Below are 24954 nucleotides of genomic sequence, written 5' to 3' on the forward strand. Positions count from 1 at the left end.
TTACAGGTTGAAACAGAAATCAAAACGCCAACAATGGTATTGCATTAATAGCATTTGCTTTAAATATTTTTCAGAAATTGTATTATTGGGCTTTAAGGCGTTTTGTCTTTGCTCTGCTTGGAATCTGTAATATCAATCTGCTCCCTTTGACCTGATCAACACATCTCTATTATGAACCTCCCATCATGAGGCTTAATATATATATCCTTTTGTAAAGGAACCAGTTTTGTGAATAAGATTGTATATTCAAATCAGATATAATAACGGAGATGTAAATTTGCTAAGAAATGAAATTTACCATAACATTGCCAGCAATATTGGTAATCTGTAAGGCTAGTGGAAGAACATTGAGCTCACACATTATTTGTAAAATGTACTTGGCATCAGTCCAGGTGTTCTCCAGCATGTAAAGTAAATGACGGGAATCACTAAAAGAAGAAAAGGAAGAGGAAATTTTAATAAATTCCGCCACATGTTCTAAAGGCATGCAGATTCAAATCGTTATCACAATGCCCATAAAGCCAGAGCTCACAAATGATTGCTTACAGTGCAAATTTAAAACACAATGGAACTCCCATTTTAACTGCAAAGAGTGTGAAAAAAAAAATAGGAGTAGCAGCACCTGTACAATATTCTGGTAAGTCATGATTTCAAGAACTGTATTAATATCATGACTGCACAGAAGTATCCATTGGGGGTTAGATTCAAACAGAGCCAGGCTCTGTTTTTTTGCAAGAGATGTCAGAAGGCCTTCTCTTTAGACCACCAGGGATGAGTCCCACTCTATTCTGCCTTGGTCAGACCACACCTGGAATACAGTTCTGGGAACCACACTTTAACGAGGATATTGAGAAGCTGGGATGTGTGCAGAGGGCAACCAAGATGATAAAGGGTCTAGAAACCAAGTGTCTCTTCCCATGCCCACAACTCTGTGCCTTAAGGTTGTGGAGGGGGTTCCTACTTGCAGTCCTACTGAAAAATGTAACTTATCTGATGGGGACTATGAGCAGAGACTTCTCTGTAATGGCACCCGAGTTAAGGAACTCCCATGGATGACCACAACACAGATGGGCTTCTGCTATATGGTTTTATTTATCTGTTTTCTTGTGCTTTTGGAAGCCAAAACTGGACTGCTGTTAGTCACTAGTCAATATTTGTATCATTGTATCTACTGTTGTTTTTATTTTATTGATGATGTTTTACCTCAAGCATTTTATTCATATTGGTTTCATAGTTGTATGAAAACTGCTGTGGGGTTATAGATGATGGACTCCTAGCCAATAAATGATCTTTAGTTCCCAGGGCAGTGTTTAATTCCCTGTCTCTATTCTATAAGTGAATAAATTCCACCACTGTTTTAGCTAGGCCACCAACCTAGATGGCTTTAAAAGAGGATTAGAAAAATACATGGAGCAGAGGGTTATCAATGACCACCAGCCATTAAAGCTATGCTCTGCCTCCACAGTTGGGAGGCAATAATTAACCTGAATACCAGTTGTTGGAAACCACAGGAGAGCGCGCTCTTGGGCTTATATCCTACTTATGTGTTTCCAACAGGCAATCTGCTTGGCCACTGTGAGAAAAGGATGCTGGACAAGATGAACTGATCTAGTAGGCTCTGATGTTCTTATTGCTAATGGGATTGCTATAACAAGAAATGTATTTAGCAGCATACCTGTACATATTTCGTAACTCTGCAGATGGAATCGCCACTCTTTCCATTTTCAAAATTTGACCCACAAGCTCTGACAAATGGTAACTTTTGCAACGAATCAGCTCCTTTGCTGAAATTTCTACATCACAAATCATTCTGCCACAAGTTGCATTCTTTTCAGCAAATCCACTACGACCCTTAATTGCCATGAAAGAAAAATACATCTTCAGATTCTGTATCATTGCTATATTTCTGTTGTGGACTAATTATAACACAGTTTTTACATCACACAGAAGTTGCTTCTCTCTTGTGTGCAGATGCACCTCAACAACCTTGTAATGGTTGCAAAGGACTTTAATCGTCACAAACACGAGAGAAAAGCTCGTCCAATGAGGGGACTTACAACTAACAAATTCATAGTTCTGACTTTATAGGTCTCTGCTTCATTAACACAAGAGAATTTTTTTTTTCCTATCTAAGCCACACCAGTGTTGGCTCTTTACCTATCTTATTTTGAATGAGAACTTTTTCTGTTCTTAAAAAAAAGTTCAAGAATGCCAGGGCATCATCAAGACCAGGGCGTAAATCAGGGCATAAATAAAAAATCACAAAGTAACAGGATAAAGGAAAACAGAAGGCTTTCATTCAATAGGGTGCCACAAGTAAAAAAACATTTTCCATATTGTGAAAACAAAACACATTGGGGAAATAAATGACACTTGTTAAATAGAGATATATATTCCTTATAATGTGTGTGGGACAGCACACCTGCGCATGTATACATGTATAAGAATATGCACACGCTGTTGGCACATATACCACTGAACAGTGTCAATGCCACAAGAATTTGGTTTTGCCAAGATTAATGGTATAGTCAGTGCAATCATCATGCAGATGCATTAAAATACCTAAACAATAACTATAGAAAAAAGCGAGCTGGTTAGTTTCTTTACCAGCACAGTACTAGAGTATGTTGTAGCAATGTGAAAGGGGGAGGGGTAGTCTGAGTTAAAATCCTTTCTGAGTAGATAACAATTAACTATGCCACATGTAGAGAGCTTTATACAGCAGAACTAGAAAACCTTAACTATTCTCAAAGGAATGATTTGCCAGTCAAGCCAACATACATTTCCCCCACAATTTACAATACACAAAAACACCTCTGTTAGTCATTAATCTGTCAATAACTCCATCTAGTTGAGACAAGTAAACTAAATTTGCTTAGCTTTGTCTCATGGCTGAAATACGACTCTTAACAACATTACCAAAATCTAAATTGGAATGTTGTCACGATACATGACTATAGTCAAAACAATCAAGCAAGGCATTCAAAGTACAGCAACTAAAATAATTCATTTTTAATCACATTCAATACAGCAATGCAACATAAGCAACATTTTACCCCAAGCTTTGGCATGTTTGATCTCCTCAGTCGACCTATCTTAGACCAATGTGGAACTTTGCAGAAGTTAATTCTCTGGAGAAGAAGTTCCAGATCAAACCCATAAATATTGTGTCCCTTAAAAAGAAAGAAAAGGAAACAAAACCAAGCAGTTATACAGTATATACCTACTCTTGTGTATTCAGCTTAAAACAACAGAGATGGCAAGGGTCCATACTATTTGAAGTCCTTCCTCTGATGTATCACATTATTAATGCTCATGTGAATGAAGCAACACAAAAGACATTCACATGCCACCAACTCCACTCTCACTAGGTCTGTCCTCAACTCCACTACCTATCATTCCTAGGTTTCTGCTACGCAGGTCCTGCCTACTCTGTCCTTTCCCTTCAGACATAGCATCATCATTAAGACCCTCGTACCTATGGGACCGCCTCTCCTAGTATGTCCCACAGAGGAACTTACGGTCTTCAAACAAAAACATCCTGAAGGTCCCAGGCTTCAGAGAGGTTAGGCTGGCCTCAACTAGAGCCAGGGCTTTTTCGGCTGTGGCTCCAATCTGGTGGAACGCTCTGTCACAAGAGACAAGGGCCCTGCAGGACTCAACATCTTTCCGCAGGGCCTGCAAGACAGAGCTGTTCCACCAGGCCTTTGGTCAGGGCACAGCCTGACTCCCTCCTCTGGCAATCTTCACAGAACTTTAGCTTAATGGTTGCCATCAATTTGATTTTAATTAATTTTTATAATGAAATGTTTTTAGAATGTTGCACTATTTTATTGTTGTTAGCCACCCTGAGCCCAGCTTCGGTTGGGGAGGGCGGGATATAAATAAAATTTTTTATTATTATTATTATTATTATTATTATTATTATTATTAGCAGCAGCAGCACTCTCTGCCTCTTACTTTCTATCATTCAGAGGTGAGAAACATGCGGTGCCCTGACACGTCTTGAAAGTGTACAATTTCTCCCAATTATCTGAGATAAAATTAATAGGCTGCCATAGGGGAAGGGGAAGGGAGGGAGGGAGAAAACACAGTAAAGTTAGAAAGAAATTACTCCCAACCGCTTCCCACATTTAGTAGCTGTATTGGTCTATATACTTATTTGAAAGTAACCAAACTGTGTTCTACCTCTAAATAGCCCTGAACCAGATTAGGAACTGAGGTAGCTATGGGGGAAACTGAAGCAAGACAGTCAATATTCCAGATTACTCTGGCTATATCCACCACCAACACAGAGCTCCCAGCAGATAACCCTCAAGAGACCACAACTCTTAACTAACTAACTAACTAACTAACTAACTAACTAACTAACTAACGTTGCCTAGTTTTCCTTTCATTTCTGAAAATCTCTTCTCATTTGGTCAAAACAGTGCCATTTGCCAATACCCCATCTAAAAATCTTTCCCAGCCACCCCACTGGAGTCCTCCATTGCTGTAAGTCTCCATTAGTAACACATTATGTTAAAATATTAATCAACATTCCATCGCCTTAAAGTAACGTAGCAAAAAATAATGTGTAAAAGGATCTCAGAAGCAAATATAAAAAGCCACTTACGACAATAACATCTGGATCAATTTTATGAACCTTTGCCAGAAAAAATCCCAGTAGTGTCCTCTCTGTTGTGGCAATCTCTATTTTAGCATTCTAAATAAACACAAAATTTAAATAATCCAAATGTTCAAAAAATTAAAAGTTTTGCACATCAATCCTATGCTTAATTATGCATGTTTAAATGAAACCAAGAACATTTAAGCACAAATAACAAAGTTTTAGAATTGTTATTATTCTTTAAACTTATTGGAAATCTTTATATACTATACAAAGATTATACAGAAACCCTTCCTGGCCCACTACAATAGAAAAGGAAAGCTAAATTAGTGAGAAGCTGATAGTATTTTTTTCCTACACATTTTCCTTAATCCATTACGATGCAATTTGGAGGCAAATTGTTTTTACTGTTTAAATTGTTATTAAAATTGTATTTTTAAATGGCTTTAACCTACCCTAGGAGTTTGCAGTGAACGGTCAGTAAGACATGAAATAAATAATAATATTATTATTTCATAAAGACCCAATTCATAACATCTCTCAGTTTAAGCTGAAATATGCTCCAATTCTGCAAGGACCCTTGTGGATGTAATTCCTAAGCATTTCTGATCACTGGTTTGATTATAACATAGCCTATGCCTGCTTTATTTTACTTTACATTATGCATTGTGTCTCAGTTGTGAGAGTTTGCAATATTGGATGTTGTATTTGTACCAAGTATGGAAAATTTTAATTAATAAAGTATATATTTTTTAAAAAAAAATTAAGCAGAAATATGCACAACACTTGTATCTGAAAGCTTTGTCCTCATAATAACTTATTCCTCCTCAGTCACCCATGATTTTAATATTTCTGTGTTAATTAACCAAAATTTCTTGTTACATCTGTATGAAACTTTAGTATGAAACTAAAGTTATCAAATTTGGAATAACCTAGAATTTTAATGCAATTTCAAATCATGGCTACAGATTCTGTTTGTTCCCAACTTGGTAGCCATACTTTTCCACTTGGGTCGTCACCAAAGATTATGATTAACCCAGGATATGTTCAATCATAGATACTGGGGGAGGAAAATATGGTGCAAAGTCAAGGAGATCAGGCACAAAGCTCGTACATATCTTGGCTAGCCAAGATAAGATTACTTCCAAACCAGGCCAAAGTGCATGAAAGCTTTGTGCATGTTCAAAGCTTTTCCAAAGATGGAGACTACAGAACGCAAACCAATGTACAAGAAACACAAAGTTACCTTCTTCTTAACTACTTCTTTGAAGTCATATGGAAAAATGCAATCATTTGGTTTGGAAATAACTGCAAAGGAAACAACCAGGTCAATGAGAAATATACAATATGGAGCTTAGCTAAATGGCTTTATGAGCTGTAAGTGCTTTGGCTAGAACAATATTTATCATGAAAACAATGTATGGCTTGCAACACTCAATAGTATAGTGGGATTATTCATTCACTTCAAGAGGAAATAGTGCCTGCCATACATGCGTAGGGCCTGAAAAGGAAATGAAAAAGCTTTAAACAGTGAAGAAGCTTTAAACAGTGACTCCTGGCACCTGAGTTTTATAAAGCTGTACCCAAATCCCTAGTCCAGTGCCCATCTCAAGGCCATATGTTGTTCAAATATACAGAAACTTTCCATAGGGCAGGGAAATTAGGACAGACACCATTTTGAAAAACAAAAATTGTTTTCAAACCTTGATGACTACAATGCTACTTAATTTAGTTGTCTTCCTAGATTTCTGTGACATGTGGAAATGTAGAAATACTCTCATATTAAACTACAGTCGTACCTTGGTTGTTGAACGCCTTCACACTCATCCGTTTTGGCACCCAAATGCCGCAAACCCAGAAGTGAGTGTTCTGGTTTGCGAACTTTTTGAGAAGCCGGATGTCCGACACGGCTTCCAATTGAGTGCAGGAAGCTCCTGCAGCCAATTGGAAGCCGCGCCTTGGTTGTCAAAGGTTTTTGGAAGTCAAATGGACTTCTGGAACGGATTCCATTCACCAACCAAGGCACAACTGTAAAACTCTTCACTGCAGAATGACATAGGAACGTAGGAGACTGCCTCATACGAAGTTAGACAATTGGTCCAAGTAGCTCAATATTGCCTGCACTGACTGACAGTGGCTTTCCAAGGTTGAAGCAATGTTCTGCCAAGTCACATGTTCTGCCAAGTCACATGTTCTGCCAAGTCACATTCAAGCTTTCATTTGTGCTGTCAATGTGGTAAGTGGGAGAAAATAATTAAACGCAAAGAGGTTCTACTTATACTTACCGCTGAAGTGAGTTTGAAAGGGAGGTACGGGTGGTGCTTTGTCCACACAAAATTTGTGATGCACTAAAGATGTAATAGCCATAATCTGCACAGACAAAAGTTTAAAAAGAGAATGAAAATGACACTAATGAATTTAGTGAACCTTTTTAAACAAGGTGTCGTCCATATGTTAAATGAAGCACATATTTAGTAAGCAGTTTAGCAAATCAAACCGTATGCCTCTATTTAGGACTTGACTAGTTTTAATAGGGCTATAATCCCTTTCTTGTCTGATAAACACATGAACAACTCATACTAATGAAAAGATGCAACAAACTCCTACATCAGCAGTTCGTCAATAGCCTGGATCACATGTCACATTATTATTGTAAAACTACAGAGGGGGGGGGGAGAGAGAGACAGTATAAGAACAAATTTTGGGGCATTTACAGTTCTGGCAAGATCTCCATGTCTTATGCTGCAAGCAGGTTGGGGCAATTCACTCCACATTCTGAAGTCCACTAGCAGAAGTATGCTTCCAGATCCATAGGATTTGAAATCAATAGCACACATAGCTATTGTGAAGCCTTAGTTAGTTTAATTGTGGAGTTTCCCCCTGTACATAATAAAGTTCATGACTCACCTCATTCTGATGACTCTTTGTGTTCTGAACTGTCTTCATACTGAGAGACATGATCACAAGAGGCGGTGGAGGGAGATCTTTCACCACATTGACCAAGTCAGGCTTCTGGGCCACTAATTCTACCTTACACCAACTGACTGGCTGGTTCAAGAGCTCTGAGGTAACACAGAACATGCACATAAGTATACCCAATATTTAAACAATAGTTACACTTATAACTTTTTCTCAACAAATAGAACATTTCAACACTAAGATTAAGCATAGCATAATACAGTGGTACCTCGGGTTACATACGCTTCAGGTTACATACGCTTCAGGTTACAGACTCCGCTAACCCAGAAATATTACTTCGGATTAAGAACTTTGCTTCAGGATGAGAACAGAAATTGTGCAGCAGCGGAGCGGCAGCAGCAGGAGGCCCCATTAGCTAAAGTGGTGCTTCAGGTTAAGAAGAGTTTCAGGTTAAGAACAGACCTCCAGAATGAATTAAGTACTTAACCCGAGGTACCACTGTACAGTTATAACAAATATTTTTTTTCATTCTACATTTCCCCTAGGTCTTGGTCTTACTACCTGAAATGAAACACACTAACCAAAGCATGTTAAACCCAGAAGCAACCCTAATCCTAACCCTATTCTTCTTGCCACACACATGCTTAGACTCTAAGCCAGATAACGTTTTGACTGATGGCACCATCTCCTTAAAAGCCTCATTGAGTTCAATAGGATGTACTTCCCGGTAGAGGAGTGCAGCCTTACCATCACTGAAATAAAACAGTTTATTTTAAGCCTCCTCCCAGATGGCCAGGGGCGGGGTGGGGACGTGAGAGTCCAACATTGCACACAGGCTTGTTCATGATAGTCCACGTAGCACTAATTCATGATTAAGGATTATGTGAAAATCAGTCCATAGCAGCTCAGTCACAACTTATTTTACTTGAACTAGGACCTGAGCCATTTTAAGGTGGCCATACAGTGGTGCCCCGCAAGACGAATGCCTCGCAATACAAAAAACTCGCTAGACGAAAGTTTTTTCCGTTCGCGATTTGCCTCGCAAGACGAATTTCCCCTATGGGCTTGCTTCGCAAGACGAAAACGTCTCGCGACTTTTTTTCTTTGACTAAAAACAAAGACATGTTTTGTTTATAAAGTTAATTTATTTTCCCTTAAATTTTTGAACTGCTCTTTACAGTATGTGTGACTTTAAAGAGCAGTTAATAAACTGCTGTTGTACCAAATTTGGCTTTGTTTGGACTTTTTTTGACCATAGGAACGCATTAATTGATTTTCAATGCATTCCTATGGGATTTCGTGCTTCGCAAGACGAAAAATTCGCTAGACGACAAAAATTGCGGAACGAATTAATTTCGTCTTGCGGGGCACCACTGTACCTTTATATTAAGCTATCACATACACAACAGCTAAATTATGACAGAACAACAGGTGCCATTTGGGGAACACAAGTAGATTTAACCTAGTATAGATTTAACCAAGTCTAAAGTAGTAAGATTAAAAATAAAATTAGTTTTACAAGACAATGACTGCATGAAGGAGCATTCTTCACTTTGAAAATTGACACATTCTAAAAAAAAAAATTCGTAACATTTCCCTTTTCAAGTTGACAACCATTAAACAAGCTAAGCACTGCTTTGAACAACTCCACTCCATTTGTGCATGCATACAAGGGATCCATAACATATTCCACATGTAATATTCATACGTGGGTCTTTTATTTCCAGCCAGCTTGGTCCTTTAATCTTCCTGCCCATCAAGAATAGTTCAAGACTAGAAGTGTTAGTTCCAAACACATGAGAAAATGTCTCTCCTTTCAGGTCTTGAGGAAGCCGACCGTATTCAGCCTGAGAATGGAAGCATTTCAACGAACCGTTACTATGTGTTGCAAGTCTTCCTAAATATCCCAACTTGTAAAAATAGATATGTGGGTAATGGTGAGGCTTCAAAGGAACAACTGAGAGCTTAAAATGGGCTTCTGTTTTTCATTAGCTGGAGGAAACCACACTCTTTCCCACCCATCAGCTGATGAGCAGCAGTTGTTCACCTTGCTCATGGAAGCAGAAATGGTTCCCAATCAGTGGAAGGGCCTTTTCCCGCCCAGTGCTGCTCTTTGAGGTCGCTTCATGCTGCTGCTCCTTTCAACCTCTGATTTCAGAAGCTGAAGGAGGCAGCACAGGCGGCTTGTCAATAGTAAGCGCTAAGCAGGATTGCCCTCCCCACGCATTACCTGATGGAAGGGGGGGAAATCCTGCTTAGTCTGGCTGTACAAGAGAGTTCCTTGCAGGGAACTCTTTCATACACCTGAACCTGCTCAGCTTGAGGCTCCACCAACCCTCTGAGGAAAACATAGCAGGCACATCAGAGGTTGCAGGAAGAAAAAGCTCCATTGCGTGTGGGAATGCCCACTTGTGCTACACTGAACCTGTCACAGAAATCGCCTAACCATCCTAGTTTCAGGACATTGTTGTTGTTTCAGGACATTGTTGTTGCCGTTTCCGACTCTTCGGGACCCCATGGAACAGAGCACGCCAGGCACCCGTCTTCCACTGCCTCCCACAGTTTGGTCAAACTCATGCTGGTAGATTCGAGAACACTGTCCAACCATCTCGTCCTCTGTCATCCCCTTCTCCTTGTGCCCTCAATCTTTCCCAACATCAAGGTATTTCAGGACATAGTAGACATTAAATCAGGCTGCCTCCAGCACACAGGAGGAAGTACATTCTAATGTTCACCAAGGGGAAATGATATATATGTATTAAACCACGGACTTTAAAAATGCTTTCAAATCAGTCCAAACATGCATTGCTTGAAGTACTGAGTTTTCAGAGCAACAGTAAGGCAAGCAGTAAGCTTTGACCACCATCCCCATGCTTCCTCAAAGCAATTAACTAGAAAATCTAGCTCCTCTTTACTTACTGTAGGAGTTTGGGAAATATTCATTGGCTAAAGGTAGCGCAAGTTGAGCAATAGTCACACCATTTTAAAAACTCTATTAAGCATCAGAGTTTAGGTTTCATAATCTTTCTTTTAAAAAATCATGTGCACTGAAAAGATATGCAAACCTCAGTGTGAGTGTCACTTTCAGAGAGACAACATAGAACTATTTACTCACCGAGTATCTAACTTCTAAGTAGTCAGATTTTGCAGGAACATCTGGTATCTCAAAAGCATAATTCTTTTCTACTTTCTATGCAAAACACAAATTGAGATATTCATCAGGCACTGATGTACTGTAAAAGTGTTTTCTCATTAAAACCAAATTTACTTTTAACATCAGAATCTCAACTGCGAGAACCACCATGTGAAAAACTTTCCCTGCTCCTAAAATATAACCTGCCGATTGTCAAGTTGTAGAAATCATACAAATAGTTATTTAACTTAAATAAAACTCTGGATATTGTAGACGGTTAGAGTTTAAGTCATTTATCTATTCTCCTTCTAAAATAAACTCCCTAATATTTACAATGGGATTCAGACATCTTATTACATTTGAATTGGCCCATTATCTCAGATAATAGATTGTTTCTTGCCCATATTGTATAATAAAAGAAGGCCTTCGGGGAATTGCCATATGTTCTATGTAAGCAACAGAACACAAATTGGTGGCTTATAAGGTACGCTCACAATGAAAAACTAAATATTATGGTGATCTCTCACCACGGATTTCATAGAACTTCAACACATAAAAAGCATTGCAACTTCTTTGTGCCATAAAGCAAAGAGCCACTGGGCAATACAGGTGGCATCCATTTTGTGCAAAGGTTCCATTCCTGGCCCTCGCATGCACCAGGGGAGCATGCCTAAGGCTGTTCCGCCCTCTTCTGAGTCCAAAAGGACCCATGCGTCAATTGGACATGGGCAAAATAGTCACCACCTGCATACTCCTGATAACGCAGTGGTAAGGAAAATAATTGTTTGCTTTTTAAAATATTTCAGTTTCCATTTTGAGAACACAAAAATTGGAAACAAATTATGCTTAAGCAAGAGAACACATTATGCAACACCAATGCGTTTTTGTGGAGCTAATTCATAATACAAAAACTGGACAAATTACATTAGCAAACAGCTGCCTTTCCTATGGAGCTCAGAATCAGCAAGATTGAGCAGGCTGTTTCCTACTCCCACAAGTAGGGCTTCTGTTAAGACGACTTTCAATGCAACAAGCACCCCATTATAAAACAAACAATAGTTACTTGCAAAACAAACCCGTTTCAAACAACTGGTTAAGAAGTTGTCTTGTTTAAAGCAAGCTTAGTTTGTTTCAATCCAGAATCCCTGGCTCACAACCAGTAAGATAAGATTCTTTGAAATGAAAGTAACCTTGGCTTCCTCCCAGTTGTGTGGGAAGAGACAGAAGAGCAGAGGAAGCCCGACAATTTGTTCAGGCTCAAAAAACTCATCTGTGTAGTGCTAAGAACCACAAGTGGGGAACCTGTGGCTCTCCAGATGCTGTGGGACTCCAACTCCATCAGTCAGCATGGCTGGGAATTGTGGTCCAGAAACATCTGGAGGGCTGTAGGTTTCCTAGTCCTGTGCTAAAACCATGAGTTTTGGGAACCAACCCATTAACCTCAGCCCCTGAAAGTATAATGGTTTCATTTTTAAAACAACATATTAAAGCAGATAATTTGTAAATTTGTAAGTAGGTGGTTGCTTCTAAAGAAAGGAACATGGTTTAAATATGAGACAGTATCATCTGCAACAGCAAGGATTCCTCAATCTGATGTTAGATGTTTAGGTAAGATACACTACCAGTTTAATTAGTGCTATTTTTCTGGGGGGAAAGGTACTGGAACGCACCATGAATGCCTCCCTTGTTCTCTTAGATTAGCAATGGCACCCACCTGAGAGGTGCCAGAACTGAGTTCTGGCTGAAAAAATGACCTGTGTAGACATCATGCACCTTTTTATACTTCCCTATTACTTCTCTCCTGCCTGAAAAATGAGCGCCCTTCACAGTTAGAAAAATGAAACATGAAGGAGAAAAGGTTAAGACCAACCTTGGACTTGAACTTCATGATCTTGTGTTTCTCTGCAATCCTGTCATTAAATTCTTGATAAACATCCATCATAGTCACAGGATTCTCTGTCTCTTCACCAGAAGATAACTTAATTCGCTTCTGCAAAGATTAAAAACTAGTATTTGCTATGTGTTGTTCTTGGTTAACATTTATACAGCAATTACAGGCTAAGCCAGAGATAGTACCTATCCAAAGAAATGGAGGCAAAGGAAGGAGAGAGGGGTAACAAGGGATAAATGCGAGCAAAACAGTTTCACACACACTGGCTTCTTTTTAGTTGGGGTTATAGAGTAAGGAATTAAAGCTAAGCCAATGGCTTCACAGCAGAGATGGATTTTGAAGTCAACGAGGTGGCACAACTTAGGTTTTCTAGAAACTTATAGACTGTAAAGATTGGGCACCAAAGCATGTAATCAGAGTGACTTGGGACATAAATCTCTTTACTACCAACCCACTTCCCATTTAATATTATTAGTTTCATTGGTTTGTTGTATAATATTGCCTGAAGTCATTTAATAAATACTCTCTTCCTTATCTCTGATTACAACCCATGTTACATAAAGGTATTCATACCTTCTACTATATATTTCAGAAAATGATTTCTCCATTTGTTCATCCTCTGTGCATTTGGACACACCTTGGGGTATTGTTGCCAAACTCAGCACAAGGCTTTCCGAAATAGGGGCAGGGGTGGTTTATGTTGGTGTTGGGCCACTGACCACCATTTTGAATCAAGATGGCTAACCGATATGTCACTTTGGCATGACTTCTCCCTTTTCAGGGCACAAGTTCAACCATCTCTCAAGAGATCATCAACAAACTTGGCTTGAGAGCTCCCAAGGTGAGGCAGTGGTCTTTGTTGATGTTTGGATGTTGGATGCCCCTTTGATTCAAGATGGTAGACCAAAACATGACTTTGGCATGACGTAACCCTAACCCATCACACTATCCATTAAAAAAATCACAGTATTTGTTGGTTTCTAAAAATTCCAAGGCAACACCAGGCACCAGCCACTAGTATTCCATAAATTTCTAATAATGCATTTTGCCTGAATAACTTTCCATAAACAGACAATTTATGACAGAGAAGTCTCCAGCATAAAAGGACGTACCGACTCACGTGGGAGTAGGTAAATAGTTCTCTCAATATTTTTTACTGTCACACAACAGCTCACATAGGACTGTGCCGATTCAATCCACACTTTACCAAAGAGAAATACCACTCCTAAAATGAAAAGGTAAAGACAGACAATGCACGTTAATCAAAACAGCTTAGCACAGCTGCTAATGGAAAAGCTGCAATACTAAGAATTACTGAATAAACACACTAATTCACCCATGGGAGCAGAATGATTTCCAATTTGTAGTCCCTAATTGACAGCTCCATCTGCTGAAAGTCAGTACTCCACAGTCAAGTGATTGCTTTAAGAGTCTTGTACTATGCAGGCACACATCACGATGGCATGCAAGGTATTAAATGCCACCTTGTTTCAAAAAGAAACTTGAAACTACGCCTCCCCATACCTTCTGTTACTTGCCCCCTCCTTATTTCCTAGTACAGTACTCCTCATATTTAGTGCTGGTTTTAGTGCTTGGATATTATATTTTTATTTTCTTTCATTATTGTATTTTGCAAGCCACTTTGATTATTTCTGCTGGAGGGGGGAAGCAGCAGGTTATACATTTTCCTGGATTGTATATGACCATGCCATATGCAGAGCAGACCCACTGAAATCAGCGAACTTAAATTTGTCACTATAAAACACTTCAATATACAGGCAAAGGAGATATAGGTATTGAAGATATCTGTCATTAAATGTCTGGGATAACTTGGTATCGTAATATTGTGAGTACATTCACATCACATGTCGTTTTACATGAAATCAACGTGGATCTTGGTCTCCCCATTTCAATCTTCATTCAACCGCAGGTCAGTACAAGTGCAGCAAACTACCCAAAATGTTTGAAAATCCATTCTGAGGATGGCTATCACATTCAAAGGACTAGGGGCATGTGAATTATATCATAGGATGACTGAAAAAAGCAAGCTCGTGATGGCAAAAATGACTGGGCCGATACATTCAAAGACTAATGGTCCAAAGTGTCTCAACGGCAAAGTGTCTCAACGGTTATTATACATAAAAACAAGCATTCACAACTTGCAGCTACAAATACTGAAATGCAAATACTTGTGAACAGCTCAGAAGAGTTTCTGCTGCATCACCATACCCTCTTCCCATAGAATAATAAACATTCCTACCACACAACAAAAATGAGTAAAGGCAAGGGCAGTTACAAAAACTATATCTCCACTAGCTGATGTTAATGTGATTTATATCAGATATATGAAATCAAGAAATTAAGAAATTAAGCCATTTGCAGTCTTACCCTCTAACCATTATGGGGTGGGTGTGCAGGGACTGTGTGAAATTCTTATTCGTCCTGGTATAATATGAATCCTTCACATAATACAGTTAATACCTCATTTGCTATAATGATTATGATTCTTTTAAACAAAAAGTAATGCCAAAATTTATTTTCCTCTACGTTACTAATTGAAACCAGGTGCAGTCTTTATTATTCATCCTTGAAAAGTTATGACGACAGGATCTCTTTTCATAATCAAGGAACAAGTCTTTTCATAATTATACACCATTCAGAAGCCACCGTGCAGAATCCAAGATAAAAGTAAAAACACTAAACAAGAGTTTTTAGGGATAGGATTGCCCCCTTCCCATTAGTCCCCCGTTTCACCCAAACTTCAGTGATCATTAGCTACTTTCACAAAAATATTGGGTATATTCAGCGTTTAATCCCCTGCCCAAGATCTAAATGAATGTTCGTCTGGGAGGGGGAGCTGAACAAGCTGTAGCCATTAACCTTCATTTTACTCCTTCCTGAATCTGATGTGCATACAAATTAAGGTACATTATGGTAAAGCCCTAGAAATTAAAGGGAAAAAATACTTCTGATAAAAGGGAGCCTTTACCAGGGACTTCTGTGTGTGTCTGGAGCAGGGGAAGGAGCCGTTTGATGGCTGGGGTGGAGCCACTTGGCAGTGGGATCACTGCTGTTTACTGGTAGGAGCAAAGAGGTGGCAAGCCAGCATCACCCACATGGCCCCACAGCCCCGATCCCTCCACCGTCTCACCCCTTCCAGTAAACTGCAGTGACTCTGCTGCCATGAGGCTATTGCTGCAGCTCTACCCCACTGGGCAAGCTGCTATCGGGCTACTTATTACTGGGCTCTATCCAGATTATCAATGGGTAAAATTCCACCCAGGGGACTGTCCCCCTGGCAATTTTCACCAATCACCTCCTTCACCCCACAGTCTGTTGTGCCACCCTCTGCCACCCCTTCCCTCCAGCAGGAGCTTCTCCTGGATATAGAGCTCCTCTGAGAAAGGGAGAAAAAAGTACTGATCCAGCCCATTAAAAACAAGCAATGGCATTTAGCTTTTATGCCCTTCGGAAGATAGTCATAACCATGTGTGGGAAAGCTGCACAGGGAAAATGGCTGAAGGGTTAAAGCACCTCCCCTCCACTGCAAATCTACGTCTTCCAACACATTGCAGCACTGAAGCCTCAGCCAGCCTTTTGAAACCTGAAGATACTAATATATAGTTCTAGGTTTATTCCTAGTCAGTATCAAAGCAAATGTTTTTCTTGACGTTCAGACATAACAGACATTCAGCTTCAAGGAAACTAGTGGACAGTAAGCCCCTTTTGAAAAATGGTCCTTTATAACTTTGGTCAAAAGAAGGCAGGAAGAGTAAAGAGGAATTTTCTTATGTACAGTGGTATCTCAGTTTTCGAACTAAATCCGTTCTAGAAGTCCGTTCTTAAACCAAAGCTGTTCTTAAACCGAGAAGCGCTTTCCCTAATGAGGCCTCCCGCCACCAGTGCCCTTCCACTGTTTGGTTTCCATTCGTAGATCGAGGTAAAGTTCGCTAACCGGAACACTACTTCCGGTTTTGCAGAGTTCGTATACCGAATAGTTCATAAACAGGGCTGTTCTTAAACCGAGGTACCACTGTATGCATACCTGGTTGATTATACTGATCTTCATAAGCATCTAGCCAATAGAACCTGAAGATCTGCTCCCCATCTTCCCCTTTTATTAAGGGCAACTGACTGGAATCCACTTGAATTTCGGAAGCTAGCTGCCCATCTTCTTCTTCATCAATTCTGTCCCAACAAGAAACATCAGGGATGGGAGAGTTTCTGAAATACAATACATGAGGAAGAAAAAAAAGGCATAGCTTTACATGTGAAATGAGTATTTTAAAGGGTCATCTTTTCTTCAGAAGAACACTGAAGAAAAGCTTTTGATATTCTTAAGTTTATTACTGCAAGTCAACCAACATCTTCTGAGAACATTTCTCCATCTCTATGAAGCCTTGAGAAGCTTTTCATACTGTTAGTGAACTTAGAAGAAAGTTAAAAGTGGAAACCAGAACAAAAAGTCTCTAAGGATTTTTTTAAGTGCTTACAAGAAATATGAGCCTGTTTTCACAGGGTCCACTTGCTGTATTTGTCTATCTTCTGTTTTCACCTCTTCCTTCAGGATTGTGACCGATTCTTCTACAACTGCACCTTCCTCCATAGATTCATCAAAGTCCCCGTCATCAAAATCCATTATAGCCTGTTCATCTTCTGTAAGCATTATGCAGAGACTTTAAGACTCAATGTACTATATTTCAATGATTTTATTTATTTAAATTATTTTGGCAGTTATTCTTTTCACACAGCGATTTCAATAAGGTTTCTATAAGAACATTAATATGGACAAATACAATATAAAATAAAGTCAAACATCATCAAATAAACTATCAATCACAGAGGTGAATATCATTGAAAATACAAGGCGATGAGCACTATTACCAAAATATAACAATTACCTATAGTAGGTTCCTCTTGTTTAGCTTTTGTCTGTTCTCCATTTTCAACCATTTGCATTCCATTTTCAGGTTCACTTCTCTCTTCTTTGACTACATCTGATCTAGCTGTGTAGACTGAATTCTTAGAATGAGATGAATTTGGTGAAGAAACTTCTTTTTTGACAGACGTGACAGGTTTTCTCACCTCAGAAGACGTTCTCTATAAGCACAAGTAATTTTAATTAAAAATCAGATTAGGGTGGCAAACCCCTGGCCTGGGGACTTCAGCTGGACTAGCAAGCCTTCAACATTAGCCTGCCAGTCGCTCATTACAATTTCCCTCCAGTGGCAGCAGCACCACCACGGAAGAAAAAAATATCCTCCCCGCCCTGCTCATCAGATGATCAGGATAGGCAGGGAGGATGCAGTTTCCATCACTGGGCTGGGTGAAAAGGGAAGTTCTTCTCCCAGACATCCCAGAGGAAGAAGGGAAGCATAAGTTTCATTCCAGCCAATGCCCTTCACAGAATCTGTATTTCAAATAGGAACCCCCACACCTATTTTCAAAAGGGCTAGATGTAGGCAAGGCCTTTCAAACACTGTGCTCTACTACTATATCCTCTCCAAAGAATGCAAGTTGAAACATTAAGTTTATTTAAGTAGATTTGGGGTACAAAGCCACCATACAACTGATAGCCAAATGCATTTTTCCCCATTCCAGCTGATATTAACTATACTGATTTTGCTAGCTTTGATTTTATGTTCGTTCGCACAGCAACAAATCAAACTAAGATTTTAAAATATCAAGAAGCATATGGAAGTTCTAAAGCAACACACACATAAACGTCTCAGAAATCTTATGATTAACATTTCCATTTTGGAATATTACCTTGGACACTTGAGATTGCACAGAAAAGGGATTCAACGGTGTTCCAAAAAGCCTCTTTTTTTTTAGAACTACAACCGGTGGTGGTGCTAAAGGAACTGGCTACAAAGGAGGAAAACATTAGGCATCAGTCACTGCTGTAGCAGAACTTACAAAAGAAAGATAAGAGTTTGCTATGTTCCGCATAAAAATGCACACACCCATTATATCCCTTCCCCACACCAAACAGTCACCAGTTCCTTGAAGAAAGGGCAACCCTGGTACAGGATTTTAATTATTATTGTATTTTTCCATGTATAAGACAATGCTTTTTTCTAAAAAATTAGGCAAAAATTGGGTGTCGTCTTATACACGGATAGTGAATGCAGAAGGGGGACGTGTGATTAATGGCAGCAGCAAGCAGGAGATTGGCAGTAGTGATTGGGCGGGTGATTGGTGGTTGCGGCAAGGCCTGCTGGCGATTGGCTGCGGCTGCGGCAATTGAGCAGGCGACTGGCAGCTGTGACGAGGCGGGCAGGCGAATGGCAGCTGCAGCAAGTGGGCGGGTGGGCTGCTGGTAGCAGTGAGCGGTGAGTGATTGGCAGAAGTGACTCCCCCACCCCCACCCCCCAAAAAAGCTAAACAACTTAATTTCTCAATTTTGGTTTTAAAAAAACATGGGTCGTCTTATAAATGGGGGTGTCTTATACACAGGAAAAGACGGTACGTTTGTATCCTTGCCCTACCATCCTCTCACAGTTTGCAACAGGCAACCACATTCCACTGGGTCCTTTCTAACTTTGGGTCAAATACGACTTGCTTTCAGGTACTAAAGTATTATCAGGTTGCCTATCCAGAGCAAAGCAACATGAGCAGTGAGAAGACAGAATCTGGCACAGGAACCACCAAATCCAAAGCCATGGGAGCCTTGGCCAGGGGAAGGGGGAGTAGTTGCAGGGAATCAGGCATGATAGGACTGGTGTCTGTTATCTCACTTGACACATGGGTGGGGAAACAGGTCCCAAAGCCACTCTCCATATGCTCCGGCATGCCCCATTTCTCTCCATATCACTGGAGCACCAACAGTGAAGGAGGGACAAATGTGGAGCTTTATGTGGTTGCAACAAACGCCCCCAGTACCAGATCTCATTTTCTGTCTGTGAAGAGAGAAGTCTACAATATCCTTTGGCCCCTAGTATGCCTTTACATGGACTATATGATAGCAGTCCCTAATCCAGTTTATATTTCGTTCTCTTCCAAGCATTTTAAAAACATAAACTCTACACCTTGCTCCTCTACCACACCCAGAACACACATGAATTCGTACCTCAGCATTCAGATCTTGCAAAATGTCTCCTAGCAAATCATCCTTAGACAGGTCAACAGCCTTCTGTGAAAGGAGATACATGTGCTAAGTAAACTGCTCATTGGAAAAAACAGGATCAACATTTACAACGAAAGCTAAGCAATCATGTGCTGCCCTTCTACGGCAGCTTTTTTCAAAACACAAACAGAGCAACAGCATATATATTTTTATTTGCCTAAATTCAGCAGACATATTTTTTTGCTTAAAATATAACTTACGTCGGTACTTTTCTTTCCAGTGCTGGCCATAAACATAGATTTTATAGTGTTTGGTTTTGATACCAGAGGCTTCTTCACATTTTTCTTGTCATTTGCAGAAGTTGTGTCTCTTCTTCCTAGCAGATTAATACAGTACCTTTAAATATCACCATCCTACTGATAAGTCACAATCTATTAGTAATAACAACTGCAGATCAAGATTCAAGATTGAATCATCCATTATTAGAAATGAACCATAAGGGACCAAGCAGCTGCATGTAAGTCACTTGCAAGTTACACTGCAAGTTTGCTTGAAAACTGATGTACAGCGCAATCTTGTGCTTGTCTACTCAGAAACGAGGCCAACAGAGTTCAAGAGGGCTTACTCCAAGGTTAAGTGGGCACAGAATTGCAGCCCTGGAGGTCTTACATAACCAAGCAAAGATCAGACCACCTGGAGATAGCTCTATATGGGCAGCAGTTTATACGCAGCTTTATATGTACCCTGTATGAAACCACCAGGTGTATAAAGAGGGATGTCTCGCAGTAGCACACTAAAGATTATGTTGTAAACTGTTACACAAACAATCCGTACATTGAGCAGACTTCACATAGACTGGTTTTAAATCAGCTGCCATAGTTGCCTGTTGAATCCACTGCAAATACCTTACTATAGAATACCTAGTATACTTGCTCCCTTTCCCAATTTACAGGGCTATGCAATTGTTTGGAAAAACCAACAGCAGTAAATCAGCAAGTAAAAGGTAAGCTGTTAGAGGTGCGTGGGTTGTTTTTTTTTAAAAAAAGAAAGATTCCCCACTTCAACCTGAAAACCTGTGGGGGTTTTTAATGCTGAAAATTTAGCTCCTTTTAATATTCAGCTCAGCCTTCGAAAAATAAAGAATGTGTCAAATTATTGAAATTACACAAAGGAAACCACCTGGCACATGTTGATAATAAAGTCATGATGAAATAGAATTATTCATCAGTTTACTTGAAACTTGATGAGGACAGAGTGAAACCACACTTCAGTTATTTAAATGGCTGTTAAACTGTCACAAAATCAGCCCAACTATTCTTTTGAAATTGATCTTACCTACACGTAAGAGGGGGGTGGGAATGTTGCACACATTAACTTCTGTTAGTAACTATACAGGGTAACTATTCTCATTTTGTTATTTCTAGTTTGGAAATGAAAGTCACTATTTAAAAAAATGTTAACTTATAATAGCCTTACCTTACACGTGCCCATTTGACCACTTTGATGGGTATAAGTAGCCCTACTCCAGGGCCACATAACACCTATTCCACATTTGTAAGAACCTGGACATTTAATGAGACTTTAGAACTCTCTGCTTATTGAGATCAAGCAAGCACCTTCACTTTACCCTTTTCAGGGCCTGCTAAAAACATTCTTGCTTACGACAAGCCTACGCAGATGCTTAGAAAGTTGAGGTAATTTTAATCCATTTTTGCATTTTAACTACTGCATCTTGTAAAGTCATTTTTTTTCTTGATTTTCTTGTCTTATCTTTTTGTAAACCATTTTGAGGTGTGTGGGGTTTTTTACAATAAAGCAATGTATAATTTCTATGAAATAAACAAAAGGTCTGTTAATGTTTCAGTTGCCACTTCTCAGAGCATTTTCTTGAAATTACTCCCCCCCCCCCTTCAACTTAACTTTCTATTGCTACTCTAAAAACATGAACGCTGATTGATTAAATGATTTATTTGTACAGCAACGCAGTGGAATTGCTTCCTGCAGCAGAAAAAGGATGCAGTTACCTGAACTGGCATTTGACACATTCAAACACTAAAAGCAAAACACCAGTAAGTATTTATTACAGATAAGAGCAATATAATGCATATGCTCTCTACTCTGTCCTTCTTGACATGGCCTCAAAGAGGCAATTGGAAATGTCCACTACTGTTTCAGAATAACATCCGTTTAAGACAGCCTTTCTCAACCTGCGGGTCCCCAGATGTTGTTGAACTACAACTCCCATCACCCCCAGCTAGCAAGGCCAGAGCTCAGGGATGATGGGAGTTGTAGTCCAACAGCATCTGGGGACCCACAGGTTGAGAACCGCTGGTTTAAGATATCATCCAAAGCCTGAACGCTCCTAGCAACGCCAGGGAAACTCCACTTTGTCCTTCAGCGATATAAAAATGTGTACCCTTTCAATGAGTTGCTATGTCTATTCTTCAGTCTAATTTTAATTAACTCCCTCTCAGGAAAGCTGCTAAAAAAAAGTTCACTCACTTTTCTTGCTGGAATCAAGAGCATCATCTTCCAACTCTTCATCGAAAATCTCCCTGCCATCTTCTACGTAGCCAACACCATCTATGTAGGGAAAGTGTCATACTTTAACCAACGGCAGCAGACAAACCCAGACTCTATCTGGGTGTGAAGGTCAGCCAAGTTCCTCTTGATTTTCCATCATTTTGTAACTTGTATTTAGAGTGTCCTCTTGCCAACAAAAATATTGTTACAAATTCAACACGACCGCTTCATTTGTGAGGGGTGTTTCTAAAATATGCATCAGCTCGGTCACTCAGGGGGGGAAATGCAGCTTATAGATTCCACATGTATCGTCAACATTCTCATCTCCTGGTCCTTGATACATTAAATTAAGTTCTACTAAAAACCAATGACCTACTTTCTGCTTAGTAAGCTTAAATGTGAACATGCCCTCCATGAAGTAATTTGTGGATCAAAGCCCGAATGGCCCAACCAACATATGCTTTGGTTGCAATTGTGCAAACTGCAACCTAAGCATAGTAAGTTGGCCAGGAACAGCTAGACAACTTGTGACTATCAACCTAACACCAACCCTTGACCATTTACTTTACTGAAAGCTTTTTACAGGGTTGTGCCAGCTTTTCACATATTCTAGTGGCCTACAGTAAGCACAACCAGCTCATAACAAGTGGCTATTGTGGCCCCTCTATTAATACATCAGTTTTGAGGAAAATCCCACTCCCACCCTGAACACTATGGTCCAATTTCTGTTAACAATGTGCAAAGCCACATAACCAGGCCACAAGTTATTTTGCAGAACTCATCGATAAAAGCACTGTTCAGACCAGTTTCATTTTTTAGCCTAATAATAATAATTTATTATTTATACCCCGCCCATATGGCCAGGCCTCCCCAGCCACTATGGGAGGCTTCCAACAGGATATTAAAAACAGGATATTAAACCATCAAACATTAAAAACTTCCCTAAACAGGGCTGCCTTCAGATGTCTTCTAAAAGTCATATGGTTGTTTATTTCCTTGACATCTGGTGGGAGGGCGTTCCACAGGGCAGGCACCACCACTGAGAAGGCCCTCTGCTTAATAAGTTCCTTTGGATGCACACAAGGAATTGGATAATCTCTATGGGATTTTTTTTTAAAAAAATTGCATATAGCAAAGATTATCCAAACCAAGGGAAGAATAGCTGTTTTAATGTCAGCACAAAGTCAAGAGTGAAAAATTAAATCCACTTCACAAACCATCATCCACAATCCAGTCATCATCCTGCCGTTCTCTGACAATCTTGGAGTATTGTTCTTCATCAATTTCATCATAAACACTTGTGAACTCTTCAACCTGCAATAAGAAGTTGGGAGCAACCATTGTAACTGTCCCTCTTTTCAAATGGGCCAGAAAATAAAGTAAATGACTAAGTCAGATATGCAGACCTGGTCAGGACTTCTATTTATATAAAGATAACACTGATAAGCACATTTAATGAGTAAATGTAGGTACCTTTCTCTCTGTCTCTCTCTCTCTCTCTCTCTCTCTCTCTCTCACACACACACACACACACACACACACAGAGCACAACACAGTAGCACTTCCCCATTATGCATTTCCGTGGAACTAAAGCCAGAACATTTTAGTTACCTCATATTTTATTTTTTCACCACCTTTTGCTTTTTTCAAACGTTCCAATGCTTCTTGTCTCCCTTTTTTAACTTTCTTCTCACGACGTGAACGTGAAGATGTAAGGTTTGCAGAATCAGCTTCTGAAAGGCACAACAGTAATTATTAACAAAGGTTAAAAACAGAGTGCACAACATTTAAATAAGCACACCATTATGATACCAATAATCAAATGCCATGGCCAATGAGAGAGGTTTTTAAATGTGACATTAAGTAAAACCTGCGAATAAATTTTCCTGCAAAATTAAAAATTAAAGAAATTTTACTATATGTTTTGACAGAATGTTCTCCATTTCTTAAAATGAAAACATAAAAATTGACAACATAGCGAATAGCAATTAGTCAAGCTCAGAAGCTGGTGATTAGCAATGAACTTTTCTCAGATAGCTAACTAAGGTAAAGGTAAAGGGAGCCCTGACCATTAGGTCCAGTCGTGACCGACTCTGGGGCTGCGGCGCTTATCTTGCTTTATTGGCCGAGGGAGCTGGCGTACAGCTTCCGAGTCATGTGGCCAGCATGACTAAGCTGCTTCTGGCGAACCAGAGCAGTGCACGGAAACGCTGTTTACCTTCTGCTGGAGCAATACCTATTTATCTACTTGCACTTTGACGTGCTTCAGAACTGCTAGGTTGGCAGGAGCAGGGACCGAGCAACGGGAGCTCACTCCATCGCGGGGATTCGAACTGCCAACCATCCGATCGGCAAGTCCTAGGCTCTGTGGTTTAACCCACAGCGCCACCCGCATCCCTTAGATAGCTAACTACACATAGCAAAAATCTATATATCTAATGCATAGTTCTCTGGTTAGTATGTTAACTATTTTCTGTGTCTCCATTTTTCTAACATAAAATTTAAATTTTGGCTGCATCCACTACAGCCCCCAGAAAAATCAGGTCAGAACATGGCTGTAGCCAGGATTTATGTTGGGGGAGGGGGCAGGATACCCATCTGTCACCAGCCAGTGTGGTGTAGTGGTTAAGAGTGGTAGACTCGTAATCTGGGGAACCGGGTTTGTGTCTCCGCTCCTCCACATGCAGCTGCTGGGTGACCTTGGGCAAGTCACACTTCTTTGAAGTCTCTCAGCCCCACTCACCTCACAGAGTGTTTGTTGTGGGGGAGGAAGGGAAAGGAGAATGTTAGCCGCTTTGAGACTCCTGAAG

The 24954-nt window shown here is 39.9% G+C and overlaps 1 protein-coding gene across 1 annotated transcript in view; it reads right to left on the reverse strand.

Annotated features, from left to right (window-relative positions):
• POLA1 (DNA polymerase alpha 1, catalytic subunit) overlaps positions 1-24954 on the reverse strand; it is a 186151-nt gene that overhangs the window by 156366 nt on the left and 4831 nt on the right. Inside the window, exons 2-21 of the mRNA XM_082219941.1 lie at positions 23756-23877; positions 23362-23458; positions 22124-22204; positions 19882-19997; positions 19625-19687; positions 18322-18420; positions 17454-17652; positions 17046-17208; positions 16598-16776; positions 13665-13777; positions 12532-12651; positions 10644-10718; positions 9237-9375; positions 7517-7671; positions 6895-6979; positions 5856-5917; positions 4616-4705; positions 3057-3173; positions 1676-1851; positions 299-428 (exon numbers count right to left, since the gene is read on the reverse strand). Of these exons, the coding sequence (XP_082076067.1) occupies positions 299-428; positions 1676-1851; positions 3057-3173; positions 4616-4705; positions 5856-5917; positions 6895-6979; positions 7517-7671; positions 9237-9375; positions 10644-10718; positions 12532-12651; positions 13665-13777; positions 16598-16776; positions 17046-17208; positions 17454-17652; positions 18322-18420; positions 19625-19687; positions 19882-19997; positions 22124-22204; positions 23362-23458; positions 23756-23877 (2381 nt within the window). The remainder of the gene's footprint in view (positions 1-298; positions 429-1675; positions 1852-3056; positions 3174-4615; positions 4706-5855; positions 5918-6894; positions 6980-7516; positions 7672-9236; positions 9376-10643; positions 10719-12531; positions 12652-13664; positions 13778-16597; positions 16777-17045; positions 17209-17453; positions 17653-18321; positions 18421-19624; positions 19688-19881; positions 19998-22123; positions 22205-23361; positions 23459-23755; positions 23878-24954) is intronic.

The sequence above is a fragment of the Podarcis vaucheri genome, assembly GCF_965113315.1.
Source record: "Podarcis vaucheri genome assembly, chromosome: 4".
Classification (NCBI taxonomy): Eukaryota; Metazoa; Chordata; class Lepidosauria; order Squamata; family Lacertidae; genus Podarcis; species Podarcis vaucheri.